This window comes from Mus caroli, chromosome 1 (assembly GCF_900094665.2).
Source record: "Mus caroli chromosome 1, CAROLI_EIJ_v1.1, whole genome shotgun sequence".
NCBI classification, from domain to species: Eukaryota; Metazoa; Chordata; class Mammalia; order Rodentia; family Muridae; genus Mus; species Mus caroli.
The window spans coordinates 110,895,931-110,909,778 of NC_034570.1; the positions used below are offsets into that span (position 1 = coordinate 110,895,931).

At 50.9% G+C, this 13,848-nt stretch overlaps 1 protein-coding gene across 1 annotated transcript in view; it reads right to left on the bottom strand.

Annotated features, from left to right (window-relative positions):
* Positions 1 to 13,848, bottom strand: part of Gli2 (GLI family zinc finger 2) — a 223,534-nt gene that overhangs the window by 18,612 nt on the left and 191,074 nt on the right. The window contains exons 6-8 of the mRNA XM_021165818.1: positions 3,972 to 4,173; positions 2,984 to 3,200; positions 1,813 to 1,935 (exon numbers count right to left, since the gene is read on the bottom strand). Of these exons, the coding sequence (XP_021021477.1) occupies positions 1,813 to 1,935; positions 2,984 to 3,200; positions 3,972 to 4,173 (542 nt within the window). The remainder of the gene's footprint in view (positions 1 to 1,812; positions 1,936 to 2,983; positions 3,201 to 3,971; positions 4,174 to 13,848) is intronic.

Below are 13,848 nucleotides of genomic sequence, written 5' to 3' on the forward strand. Positions count from 1 at the left end.
CTGTCCTAGAACTCACTCTGTAGACCAGGCTGGCCTTGAACTCAGAAATCCGCCTGCCTCAGTCTCCCAAGTGCTGGGATTAGTGGCATGTACAAATGCCAGAGCTTGCTGATGCGGTTAGACTGGTTGACCAACAAGGCCCATGTCCCTGGGTCCAGCTTTTTACATGGATGCTAGGGATTCGAACTCAGGTCCTCACACTTGTATGGCAAGCACTTTACTGACTGGATCTTCCCAGCCCTTGTAAAAGTTCTTTCCTCTCTCTCTCTCTCTCTCTCTCTCTCTCTCTCTCTCTCTCTCTCTCTCTCTCTCTCTCTCTCTCTCTCTCTCTCTCTCTCTCTCCTCCCTCCCTCCCTCCCTCTTCCTTCCTAAGTGCTGTGGGCACAGGCAAGAAGAAGTCCTCTGGGTGGCTTTCCTAGAGCATAGGGCAGTAACGAGGCCCCACCCATGCATGGTGAGACTCCAAGGTACTTAGCAAGCACCCACCATAGTGCCCCTCCCTGTCCTCAACATTTCTGCATGTTTATCTTCCTGGATGTGTGCTGTCCTCATCAATTTCAGCACACACCCCTCCCCGTGATGGCCAGCCTCGTGGAAACTATGCATCATGTTCTGACTAGTGCCGGTGTCAGTGAGGGGAGAGGAATTTGTCATCAACCCCTCTGTTTGCCTGACAATAAGAGGACCTAATATTTCATGAAAATTAAGTGCCTAGAGCATGCCTGATGGTTTACAGTCTTGATAAAGGATAGGCCAGCAGATGCTGGGAGCCAGGGACTGGAGGGAGGCATGAGTATCCTTGGTGACTGCATTGTGGACTAACAGATGGAGACTATACCACTGTGAGGGCATAGGGCTCAGAGCTTTAAAGCCAAGGTCAGCAGCGGCTAAGCCTTTCGAATGCCAGAACCCTGCTCTAAGAGTAGCAATGGCCTGTGTGTCCTCCTAGGAACAGAGTGAGTAGTAGGACTTCCAAGGGCCCCTCCATAGAGGCTGGGCCCAGTCATGCTGACTCCCTTACTATCAGGAGTTATCCTTCTTCCCACCTGAAGTGACCCAGCAGCTGGCATTTAAGTTCCTCAAGTCGCCTTACCCGGGAGCACCAGCACTAAAGGATCTAGTGTGAGCAGTGGGCTCCAGGAGAGGGGGCAGCCTTGAGAACCAGAGCCACTCAGGGGAACGTGAGAAGCTCAGACTCAAGGCTGAGGCTGTATGTGTGGATAGTTGAAGTCTGAAGGAAGTGGAAGGGAAGAAAACGTTAGTACTCATTCATTAATTCAGTCATACATATAGTAAGATGGAAGGGTAGATCATTTGTTCATTCATTTACTCACTTATATTAGATAAAAATGATATATGCTAAGGCAAGAGGAACTGTGCAGGACATCTGTGAGCTCGCCCACACTAACTCTCTAAGTTCTGCAGATGGCCATCAATCCACTTACCCATTCTATTTTCCATCCATCCGTCCATCTATCCATCCACCCATCCATCCATCCATCCATCCTTGTATGAATGCATGCATCCATTCATCCATCTATCTATCCATCCATCCATCCATCTACCTATCATCCATCCATCCATCCATCCTTGTATGAATGCATGCATGCATTCATCCATCCATCCATCCATCCATCCATCCATCCATCCACCTATCCATCCATCCATCCATCCTTGTATGAATGCATGCATCCATTCATCCATCCACTGCTACCTCCTCCCCCATCCATTAACCACTAGGTGCTCAACAGCCAAACCAGGAGATCCAGCCTGGTCCCAGCCCAAGGACAACGGCACTGAGCAGCAGGTTACCTGTGTCAGCCCAAGCGGAGAGGCTGGACGCAGGCCCTCAGCCTCAGTCTTGACCTTGCTCCGCTTATGAATGGTGATGGGGTTCACGGTGCTGCTCACAGCTGACTCGCTGTTCTGCTTGTTCTGAGGGAGACGGCAGAGGACAGTCTGTCACATAGGCACAAGACAGAGGACCCCCAAATTCTATGGGCCGTGGCTCTACAGTTTACTCACATAGACCACCATTTATGTGTATGTGTAAACATATACATGCATGCTCATATGTGTGAAGTACACTGTATATCTGTGTGTATGTGCATGCACATACGTAGAGATAAGAGGTTCCTCTCAAGTGTGTTCCTTAGTCAGCATCCACTTTTTGAGGGTCTCTTACTGGGACCTGGGACTCGACAATTAGGCTAAGCTGGATGACCTGTAAGCCCAGAGATCCACCTGTCTCTACCTCCTCAGAGCCACGATTACAAGCATGCATCAACACGCCTGGATTTTCTTTTTCTTTTTTACTTCCTTATTTCTGAGACAGGGCCTTTTTGTGTAGCCCTGGCTGCTCTGGAACTTACTATGTAGACCAGGCTGGCCTTGAACTCAGAAATTGGGCCTGCCTCTGCCTTTTGAGTGCTAGGATTAAAGGCGTGTGTCCCCACTGCCTGGCAATGCCTGGCTTTTTGAATATGGATGCTGGGAGTCAAACTCAGGTTCTCATGTTTGCAAAGCATCTCGTCAGCCACTGACTTATTATCTCCCTAGCATTTCCTCCCTTCTGTAGTTTGAAACATCAAAAACTGAGTCTCTTAGATTGGTCCTCCAACCAGGGCCAGCCAAGATAGGAGTGGGGGGTGGGGGATGCGGGGTGAGGGGTAGGGGAAAGGGAAGGCACTTTGGTTCCCATGATGTATGTAGTGTCTCCATGCAGCACCCCTGCATGAGAGGGTTTCTCCATCCCTTTTAGCTTTTTGGACAGAAGACAGAACTGAGTGACTAGGAGCTTACCATGGGCCCAGGCCAGGGCTTCTGGCCCAGTTTAAGGCCCTTGCCATCATGTGATCTCTGTCCTAAAAGCAACCAACCAGTCAGGCTAAAGTGCAGAGATCTCTACCAGTTCCTAGCATGAACCGCCCTTGGGGATGGGGTGAGCAGTGAGGACCCACCCCAGTTTCCTGCACCCACCTACCTGGTTGGCATCATTTAGACAGTTGCTGCTACTGCTGCTGAGTTGGGTAGGCATGGTGCTGATGGAGGTGAGAGTCATAGGCTGCTGGGCCAAGAAGGTGGGTGAAGGCTGGATCAGGGGTGGTGTGTGTCCAAAGGCTGAGCCCAGGCCCCGCTGCTGGTTCAGGATCTGCTGGTAGGCCACGGGATTGATGGGGTGGGGGAAAGTGAAGGCTGGGCTGCAATGGAGAACGAGAGGATTGGGGAAGGATTGGGTTCACCACCAAACCAATATCCTTGGCAGAGAGGACCGTATTCTGAGGCTCAAGATGGCAAACATGCCTTGCAAACGGATGTCCTTAGCCTTGCTGATCACACCTAGCTCCTTGAATGCAACCTTGAGCTTGCAGGACTCTCCTGTCGCCACCTCCTTCAGCCCAAAGAAGTGCTGGGCTCTGGATACTTGTGCTATGCCTGGACATTGATGGGAGTTCTGAGGATTCAAACTCAGGTCTTTATTCTCACACGCCTAGTGTTTCTACCCACCACATAGTCTCCCCAGCTCCCAAGGAGGCCACTTTTGACCTTGGCTACCTCTGACATCATGACGGAGCCCCTGGTGGCAGACTTACTACCTAAGGATGTACTCTGGTGTTGGTGTGAGTGTGAGCTCCCTGTGTCACGATGGCTTTGCTGTTGTTCTTTACAGAATGACTCTCATGTATCCCGCTGTCCTCAGACTCACTAGGTGCTACGATGACTGGAATTTGTCACCATGCCTGATTTTATACAATGCTGGGAATGGATCACAGAACCCTGCATCCCAGTCAAGGACTGTACCAAAGAGCCACATCCCCACCCTCATTATTGCTTTTGAACTACCAATACAGTTGCTAGCATGTTGAGGCACTAGTATTAAGTTCTGTATTCTCCAGTGTAAAGCCCCACCCTGCCACGTGGCCCCAGACCGGCTCCCAGTTCTCAGCCCACTGCTTACTGTTGGGGCTCACCTGAGGGCACCGGCAGACAGATGTCCATAAGAGCCACTGGCTGCTGAGCTGCTCCTGGAGTTGTTGATGTAAGCTACCAGCGAATTGGGAGAGGTCCGAATCATGCGTTGTAGGTCGAGGCTGGCATCTGAGAGCGGGGAGATGGATAGAGCCCGCTTGCGGCTCAGTCGCGGGGTCACACGTGGACTAGAGAATCGTGATGCTGGGAGACAGCCAACGGAAGGCTTGTTAGTATCATAGATTCTCCCCACTCTACACATCATGAATATTCATGATTTCTCCATGCCACTGCATGGTGGTGGTGATGGGCCCTTTCCATAACTGAAGAGAATCTCACGAGGAGCAGACTGAACAGGGTTACAAGTCACAGGACCATGAGCTTTGTTGCAATGGTGGTCACACCAGAAACACCTCCCCAGGGGGGTTCACATCTGAACCCCTTGAAGGAAACTTACTAAGCAGAGCTGTGTGTGATGCTGGGCTCCTGGCTGAGACTTAGTCTCCTAGGATTAAAGGTGTGTACTACCTTGCCTGGGCCTAAGCTCTCCATGGACACTGTGCCTTGAGATCTCCATGGCAAGATCCAGGTCAGAAACTTGTGTCTCCCAGCCTCAAGATCTGGATCACAGGTGAGCCCTCCAATTCCACATTGTAGACTGGCTGCTCCGCAGAACCTACTGAGAAGGCTACCATGAGAGACCAGGGAGGCAAAAGAGGAGCAGCAGGGAGAGGCCATGTGACACACAGATGTGCTCACACTTGGAGACCCTCAGGTCTGGGCTACTGAGTGGTGGGAATGTGTTGTCTTAAATGTGTACACCTCATGATTATGCATGCATATAGCCCTGCATGTAGGTACACACACATATGCACTACAATGGCTATTCATGGTTGTCAACTTGACTATATCTGGAATGAACTACAATCCAGAATGGAGGACACACCTGTGATCCAGATCTTGAGGCTGGAGGACACAAGTTTCTGACCTGGATCTTGGCATGGAGATCTCAAGGCACAGTGGCCATGGAGAGCTTAGGCCCAGGCAAGGTAGTACACGCCCTTTAATCCCAGGAGACTAAGGCAAGGAGATCTCTGCGTTCAAGGTCAGTTTGGGACAAAGCAAATCCCAAATCCAGGTATGGTGGAACACACCTTTAATTTGGGCCACACCTTCTGCTGGAAGGTAAGGTCATCGGAAGAAGGAAGATTCACTCTTTGACTGCTTGCATTTACTTGCCAGCACATCTGTTGGAACCTACTTCTACAGAAGACCAGCTGAAACAATTAGCCTCATAGGCCTGAGCGACTACGAGATCCTTGGACTTCCCATCCACAGCTGCCCATTGCTGGGTTAGTTGGACTACAGACTGTAAGCTATGACAATAAATTCCCTCAATCTCTCAATATAGAGACATTGCATAAGTTCTGTGACTCTAGAGAACCCTAACACACCTGAACCATGCACACACAAACACACACACACACACACACAAACACACTCTGTTCTTTTCCCCATCATCATTACCCCCCCACCCTCCTAGGAATTCTGGATCTCTCCTTTAGACAAAGTGTCCTAGAAGTGGTCTGACATCACTAGATGACTGTAGTCCCTATTGCTTCTTCACTGCCTCAGCTCACACTTTACAGCAGGGGTCTTATGGTAGCAGTACCCTTCAGGGCTGCCATAAGACGTCAAGTTAGGTGATGGGTGGCCTGAACTGTAGCAAATTAAGGTGAATGCTGAGATGTGTCTTTGCCTTCTAGAAACCTACAAGGAGAAATGGCTGCCCTGCCTTTCTGGCCTCCCTCTGGAACCTCTGGGCCTTCATATATATGTGTTGGCTGCAGATGCTGCCTATAAGCAGTCCTGGTCCTGCCCAAATGCTGGACAGGACATCATACAGACATCCCCAGCTCCCCTCCAATCCAGGCAACATGCTGTATTGTGCATACTTGCTGTGAAGTCATACAGAGTTCCGAGGATGGTGCCTATGACCCTGTCCACATGTCTGTGTGAGCTGTCTAATTCCCAGGGCTTCTTTGAGGGGTGCAGATGGGCAGAGTGGACCTGCAGTTTAGGATAAAGGAAAGGCCCAAAGTCTAGAAAAGATGACTGATCCCGGAACAGTGAGCTACAGCACTTTGCCCGACAGGCCTCCATCTGGGCGTCCTCTCCTCTCTGACACCTTAATTTCATGTCTTGATAATCCTTATCTCATGGGGTTCTCCTACAGACTCCGTGTTATGAAATGAGGGGGACACGAAGATTCTAGCATCCACTAAAGTATGACTTATCCATGCCTTTGGTATACATATTTTCTTTGGGTATGTGTGTTTATGTGTCTGTTTGTGTGCACGCATGCACACGTGGAGGCCAGAAGACATTCCCAGGTGCGGTTCCTCAGGAACCGTCCAGCTTCTTGTTTAGACAGGGTCTCTTACTCAGATAGAACTCACCAAGGAAGCTAGGCTGGGTGGTCGCTGAGTCTCGGGGATTCACGAGTCTCCACCTCCTCAGTGGGTGCCCTAGCACACCATTTTTTCCCCAGCGATCCTAGGGAACCCAGGGCCCCAGGCTTGCAAGGCAAGCACTTTCTTGAGTGAGCTATCACCACAGCCCATCGTCATATATTTTTCAGAAAGAGATTCTGCTGCTAACACTCTGACTCCCACCCTCTCGGGTGCCCCTAACAAGAGGAAGCAGGCTCAAACTGACAGTAGTATTCATCTCCGTTATTCCTGGCCCTCGAGGGAAATGTGTTTATTAACGCGCCTCTTCCCTTGATAAATCACTAAATAGGAAGAAAAGCCTGGCACTCATTTCCTGTGCTTTTCCTGTGATTTATGTTCGGGGACTCGAGCATTCACAGCCACCATCCATCTGTGGTTGCTGCCTGTCCTAACACTGGCCAGCGAGTGACCAGCCACTTGCCTATCGTCCCTCAGAGGATGCCTGATGTGGCCTGTTCCTCCTACGTATCTCTGACTCTGTCTCATCTGTTAGTTCTCTTTCCCCTCCCCTCCCCTCCCCTCCCCTCCCTCCTCCCAGGCCTCTCTGGCCTGGGCACACTGATTCAGCTAGGCTGGCTACCCTCCAAGTTTACAGGGATTCTGGTGTATCTGCCTTCCATCTTTCCACCACTGGGATGACGGGTGCGGGTCACCCTGCTGCTTTCCACGTGGATTCTGGGGATTTGAACTCCTGTTCTCATGCTTTCCAGGCCAAGCCCTTTATGAACTGGTCAAATCTTCCTCATCTCACCCCATTGTTTTTTCTTTTACTTTTTTGAGACAGGACTTGGTGTAGTGGAGGATGGCCTTGAACTCCTGACTCTTCCACTTAACCACTTAACCCCTTCCCAGTGCTGAGATTACAGGTATAATCCACTGCAGTTGGCCCAGGTCTTTTCTATACTCACTCTCAAGTTGTGTTCTGAGGAATTCAGCCCAAGTATTTTACTCATCTATACTCCACGGACTCAAGCCCCCATTCTCCTCATGGGGGAGCCTCCATGGCGAGGCTACTGAGCTGGGGACTTAGAGGCCAGTGGCCCCATTTTTCAGTCATGTCCCGAGGGCAGAGAAAGCCAAGGCCTGGGCTTTGAGTTCTCCAACTGAGGAAGTAGAATCGTATCCTGGTCAACTCAAATTCACCAAAGGGCCTCCCTTCCCCAGCTCATTCCCAGCCTGTGCTCAGCAGTCTGTGGGACCCATGGTTGTTCTCCTCTGCCTCAGTCTCCCCTCTGTGCCAGGATGGGCCTGGATTCCTGCCTGAAGCAGTCCCCTGAGACCCCAGCGATGTCTGCCTCTCCCCTGTGAGATCAATGCCATCGGTTTCTGAGCCTCCCCACCCTGCATAAAGAATGAGCATCAGGATGGAGGTGACATCCGAGGCACATTAGTGTCAATATGACAATAAAACACACAGCTGGTAGGAGTTATAGGGCTGTGAGCAGACAGTACTTCAATCAGGACATTTCAATCTTCTCAGGAGGGATGGGGGGTGGGGGTAGGCTGTGGCTGCTGGGGCCCTGCAGTTACACTGCCAGCATCAACAGCCTAGTTTGAGAATGTCCCTTGCTAGGGACTGGTGACAAGCAGTGAACTCCTCGCTCTCCACAGAGCCACCAGCAGAGGAGTGGATGACCTTGGGCTTCTGACTGGTTCTGTTTTCTTTTTCATGGCTCAGCTTCTGGTCTTCCTGCTGAAAATCAGGCAAGAGAAGAAGAAAGGACATGGAGGGAGAGGCGAGCCTGTATCAGAGCCTCAGGTTAGCCTCCTTTTGGACCAAGGTGGATGATGGCATTGGTGTCTGGACCTGTCATAGGCCTTGCTGTCTTTCTGACCCATCTAATGTGTCCCACATGTGGGGTGTACACAAAGTTCAGGAGATATTCTTGTGGTTCTCAGAGACATCCCCTTCTGTTACGGTTAAGTTTGCCCCTTTGGGAAGAAAAAGGAAAGTTCTAGGGATGGGGATATAGCCACTTGGTAGAGTCTATCATGTATGAAGCCCTGGCCTCCAAACCCAGCAACACATAAATCGCCATAACGGTGCAGGCCTATAATTTTAGCACTTGAAAAGTAGAGGCAGAAGGATCAGCTACATAGTAAGTTCAAGTCTAGCCTTAATTACATGAGTCCCTATCTTTAAAAAGTTCCATTTTGTGATGGGCTTTATGTGCATGGCCCAGGGGGTGGTACTATTAGGAGGTGTGGCCTTGTTGGAATAGGTGCGACACTGTGGGCATAGGCTTTGAGACCCTCGTCCTAGCTGCCTGGAAGCGGTCTTCTCCTAGCAGCCTTCAGATGAGGAGGTAGAACCATGCCTGCCTGAACACTCCCACCTTGAGGTTAATGGACTCTACTCTGAACCCGTAAGCCAGCCCCAATTAAATGTCCTTATAAGAGTTGCCTTGGTCAGCCGGGCATGGTGGCACATGCCTTTAATCCCAGCACTTGGGAGGCAGAAGCAGGCACATTTCTGAGTTCGAGGCCAGCCTGGTCTACAGAGTGAGTTCCAGGACAGCCAGGGCTACACAGAGAAACCCTGTCTCGAAAAACCAAAAAAAAAAAATTGCCTTGGTCATGGTGTCTCTTCAAGAGTAGTAAAACCCTAACTAAGACCACTTTTTAAGAAGCATTCATTTAATCCCCAAAGTGAAGCCAGTTATGAATGCTACACGCACTATTGTGCACTGGGTCCTTGACTCATATATGTCATTGAGTTGGAGAAGGATCCGAGGGCCTTGCCCACCAGCCTTCTGCTCAGGCCACCTCACATTTGACAGATCCTACTACCTCTGTGCCTCTATTGGACACACAAAGCCTTTGAAACATTCTCTTCTCTGCTGGGTGTTCCTGTCTCAAGACATGAAGGTAGGTGCTGAGAAAGGGGGCAGTCAGAGGTCAGGTCGGGTCAGGTCAGGACCTGCATCAGGGTGCTTACCAAAAAGACGCCTGGTGCCTGGCCAGACAGACTGAGAACTTGATGTGGTGTTCAGCCTCTTGCTTAGTGCCTAGAATTGGCCTGGCATGTTTACTTGTGTGTGTGTGTGTTTGTGTTGTGAACTTGCCACAAACTAGACTCATCTGGGAAGATGAGAGAAGAAGACTGTGAGATTGTCTCCACCAGCTTGGCTGTCGGCAAGTCTGTGGCAGCATTTTCTTGATTGATGATTGATTCAGGGAAGGCCTGGATCACTGTGGGTGGTGGCACCCCTTGGCAGGTGGTCCTGGGTTGTACAAAAAAGCCAACCGAGCAAGCCATAGGGAGCAAGTCAGCCTGCAGTGTTCCTGTGGTCTCTGCTTCAGTTCTTGCCACCAGGATCCTGCCTTGGCTCCAACCCTGGCTTCCTTCAGTGATGGACTGTCCCCTGGACATTGTAAAGGGAAATAAATCCTGTCTCCAACAAGTTGGTTTTGACCAGCGCTTTATCACAGCAACAGTGAAACCTAACTGGGACGCACGCTGAGTAAGCAGGTAGTGAATGAGTGTGCGCACCATTTCTTCTGTCAGAGTAAAAGGGAACTTGGTAAAAAAAAAAAAAAAAAAGATCTAAGTTTTCCATGAGGGGACTGAAGCATCCTATGGGGGTGGGCTGCAGAAAATGCAGCAGTTGGCAGGGGCTTCCCTGGCTCACGTGCTCTACTTAAGTGCAGAAGGAGGAAGGGGCAATGCTCTGGAGGCAGGTTGGGCAGGGCCCAGCCTTATTTAGCATTTAGCATCTTTTGCAGAAACACAGCAGATTGGGTATCTGCACAGGTACCTAAATTGGGTGGAAATGCCCCCAAATACTTTTAAAAATCTGAAGCCAAGTTTGAAGCTCTGCCTTCCACTGGTTTGGAAAGAGCTGGGTAGATCTGAGATGGCTGATGGTGGTACTTGCTGCCGAGTCTGATGACCTGAGTTCCATTCCCCAGTCCCACATGGTGTAAGGAGAAAACCAGTTCCCATGCGAGCACCGTGGCATGCATGCTTACACAGGCACAATAAATAAATAAAATGTAGAATGTAAGAAAAAAGAAAGAAAAGTCTGGGCCTCGCTCCGTGGTTAAGTAATCACACATAGTGTGTGAGAGACTCTAGGTTCCAACCTGAGAGAAAAACCGAACAGTGAGTCTGCCTGGAAAACTTCTGCTGAGAAGCACCAAGAGGAGAAATAGAAGACTGCTATGGATTGGTATGGTTTTCTTGGGTTTATAAAACCAGTCCCCAGCCGTCCCCCGTCACTGCCTGCCATCCCAGTGCTGCTCAGGTGTGTGGGAATCTACTGATCTGAATATAGAAGTGGAGAGAGGAGGTGGCTGTGTTAAGTTATCCACCAAGTGGTCACCAGTCTCACCCTTGGAGGTGGGTATTCCACCGGCCCATGGACTCCTCCTGCCCGGGGCCTTCCTGTTTCTTAGACAGGTGCAGTCAATGTTGGATGTTCTGGGGAACGGAGCTGTCCCCAGTCCCTTCTAGCCCACTCGTAGCTGCCAGCAGCTCCCTTGTCCATTCCAGTGGTTTCTGTTCTGTGCTGCATCTTTCTCTCCCTGGTCTTCTGTGTTGGCCACTCCTGACACATCAGGTCTTACAGGCTGTGAGCCACCTGGTATAGCAGCAGAACTGGCTGTCTTAGGTGAAAGAAATCCAGGTCGGCTAGAATTGGGTGCCTGGAATTCCCATGGTGCCTCAGGTGCCCAGGACTTGATGTCCATGATGCCTTTGGTGCTGCATAGCCCTTAAGCCCTCAGGCATGGCAGAGCAGCAGACAGGCAGAGCAGGAAGCATGAGGGGATCTGCTCTGGGAGCCAGCAATGAGGCTGCTGAGAAGACATTCTAAAGAAACACCTGTGTCCATCCCATTGGTTAACTGACAATGGATGCTAAACAAACAAACAAACAAACAAACAAACAAACAAACAAACAAAATGGAACTTCCCCCAGGAGACTCATGCTGGGAGAAGGACAGGGCTGAAACCTGGTGCTGCTGGAGGGGGAGGGGGAGCTTGTCTTCCAAAGAGATTTACCACAGTTGTGATAACTTGCCAGACCACTTTGCAGGGAGCATTTGATGGCTAGACCACACCTTGATCAGGACTGCTTAGCCGCGTGTGACTCTTGCCTTCCATGTAAACTTAAACATAAAGCTCTCTGTTCCTCTTCCCCGTGTGGCCACAATGAATAGGCACCTCCCCCCCGCCCCCTCCACCAAAACACACTTTTCTCTACTTCTGCTTCGTTTAACTGGCCCATTGAGGATGGGCTGCTGAGCCTGGTTTGTTATTGCTGCCACGCTGGTAACAACAGTGCAAGGGAGAGAGGGGACAAGCCACACACAGCATGCCCAGGGACAATGGATGGGGAGATGAAGAGGACATGATGCCCAGAGTGGTCCATGGCCTGGGAGGAAGCATGAGGTGATACAACTGGGGACAACTATGGGTCCCCAGTGATCAGGGCGGATCCGAGTGGGATACTGGCAGTGAGAGGTCACACCAGCATTAATTGAGCACCCAGTCTACATTAAGTAGATTATGTAGACAACATTTACCTTCATTCTACCTTTACTGCATTCTCCTTCAGCCAACTTCACATTCCCTGTGTCCCACTCACTGTCCTCTCTGGTGTCCCCTCACTAGTTTGCATACTGGCCCCCTTTGCATCCTGCCCTGCTGCTCTCTGCTGGATCCAGACCCAGCAGCCTTGCCGTCTTCTGGAGGGTAGAGCTCAGGAACTGGCAATGGATGGTATGGCCCAGCTAGAGCAAGGCTTGGAACCCCGCCTAGAGGCCTGGGGACTTGTTTGCTCGTCCTAACTCCAGCCATAGGAGAAATGCTCGCTGTCATTCCTCTCTCTGTCACATGTATGGCACTGCATGGAGATGCATGCCCAGTCAAGCACTCAAGATGGCTGTCACAGGATAACTCCTGTCTGCCCAGTTCTGCCTCTCCTGCTGTGTGGGCCACCTGCTCAACTTGGTCCCCTAGCCATGGCATCAACAAGTCTGTCTACTTGCCAGTGATGTCCACGGTCGGGCTCTGGGCTTTGGAGGGGGGCTTCCCAGTGTGGCAGAAGCTGGCATGTGGGCATGACTCTGCTCTGGATCTCCATATTCCTCTCCTGCTGTGTAGTTGTGGCTGGGTTTACACCGTGTCCAGGATGCACCCTCCCTAGTCCCTGATCTCACTGTGTCAGAGGCAAGGATGGGACTTAATACCATGCTGTGCTGAATCCTGGACCCAGCATCCTCCTAGGGAGGGAGAGACACTCAGCTGAGTGTTGGGGACACTGCTTTGTCACTCAGGAGCCTCCCATCAGGGAATGGCAGTGATGAGCAGAGCAACTTGACCTTGTGTTTGTGGTGGGGTGGTTCTTTAAAACTCAGAGAGGCAGGATGAACCAGAGGAGGCAGGAAGCATCTAGACAGACTTCCTGGAGAAGGAGCACTCTTGTTTCTGCCTCTGTGGAGAGATAGCTCAACTGGAGCAAGGCCCCTGAGCAGAGCTGCAGTGGTGGTTGTGGCAGGAAACCCAGGAATGGGGCCTATGATGTGAGCCGAGGCCTGGATGATATGGGCCCACCCTGAATCTTGCACCCTCGGCGGCCTCTTAACAGCTGCCACAGCCCATTTCCAACCTGCTACCCCGCAGGACCAGATGGCCTCTCTGCAGGTCTGTCTCCTCCCACCTCTGTGGCATGAAGATGCTGTTCCCGGCAGGACTAGAAGACAGCAGCCAGAAGGTGGCACCAGCCTAGAGTTTGGTGGTGGTTCCCCACGCCTCTACTCAGCCCACATACCAGGCATCCTTGGACAGCTCTAGGGTTGCCAGGTGGAGTGGAATCTAGTTGGAGGGGGGCGGGCAACAGCACCGAGCTTCAGTTTCCTTCTCATGACAGGGGTTGTATGCTGACCCAGGATCTCATAGTCAGGGGGCTAAGACACCCCGTGAAAACAGTCACCAGGACTGCTTCTAGTGAGAAGGAAGAGAGGGCTTGGCGTCTGATGGGCACTTAGGACCTCCTTGATCCAAGACTTCTAACCTCCTATTCTGCAAAGCAGTCTAGCATATGCACCGCCTGGATCAGTGAAGCCCACCCTATCACTTGGTCCCTCGATCCTGGCTTTGCCCTTGACTCTTTATGATGGTTTATAACAATTGTTAACTTGGAGAGATCATTATCTAGGAGACACATGTGCGGAGGATTTTCTAGAATGCGCTGACTGAGACGTACCCTGAACATGGGTTATTCTATGTGCTGGGGTTCCAGACTGAATACAAAGGAGAAAATGCCCTTTCTCTGCTTCGTGACTATGGATGTCATACACTCCTGCCACCGTGTCATCTCCACGATGATGGACAGGATCTCTTTAAAGTGTGAGCCACAACC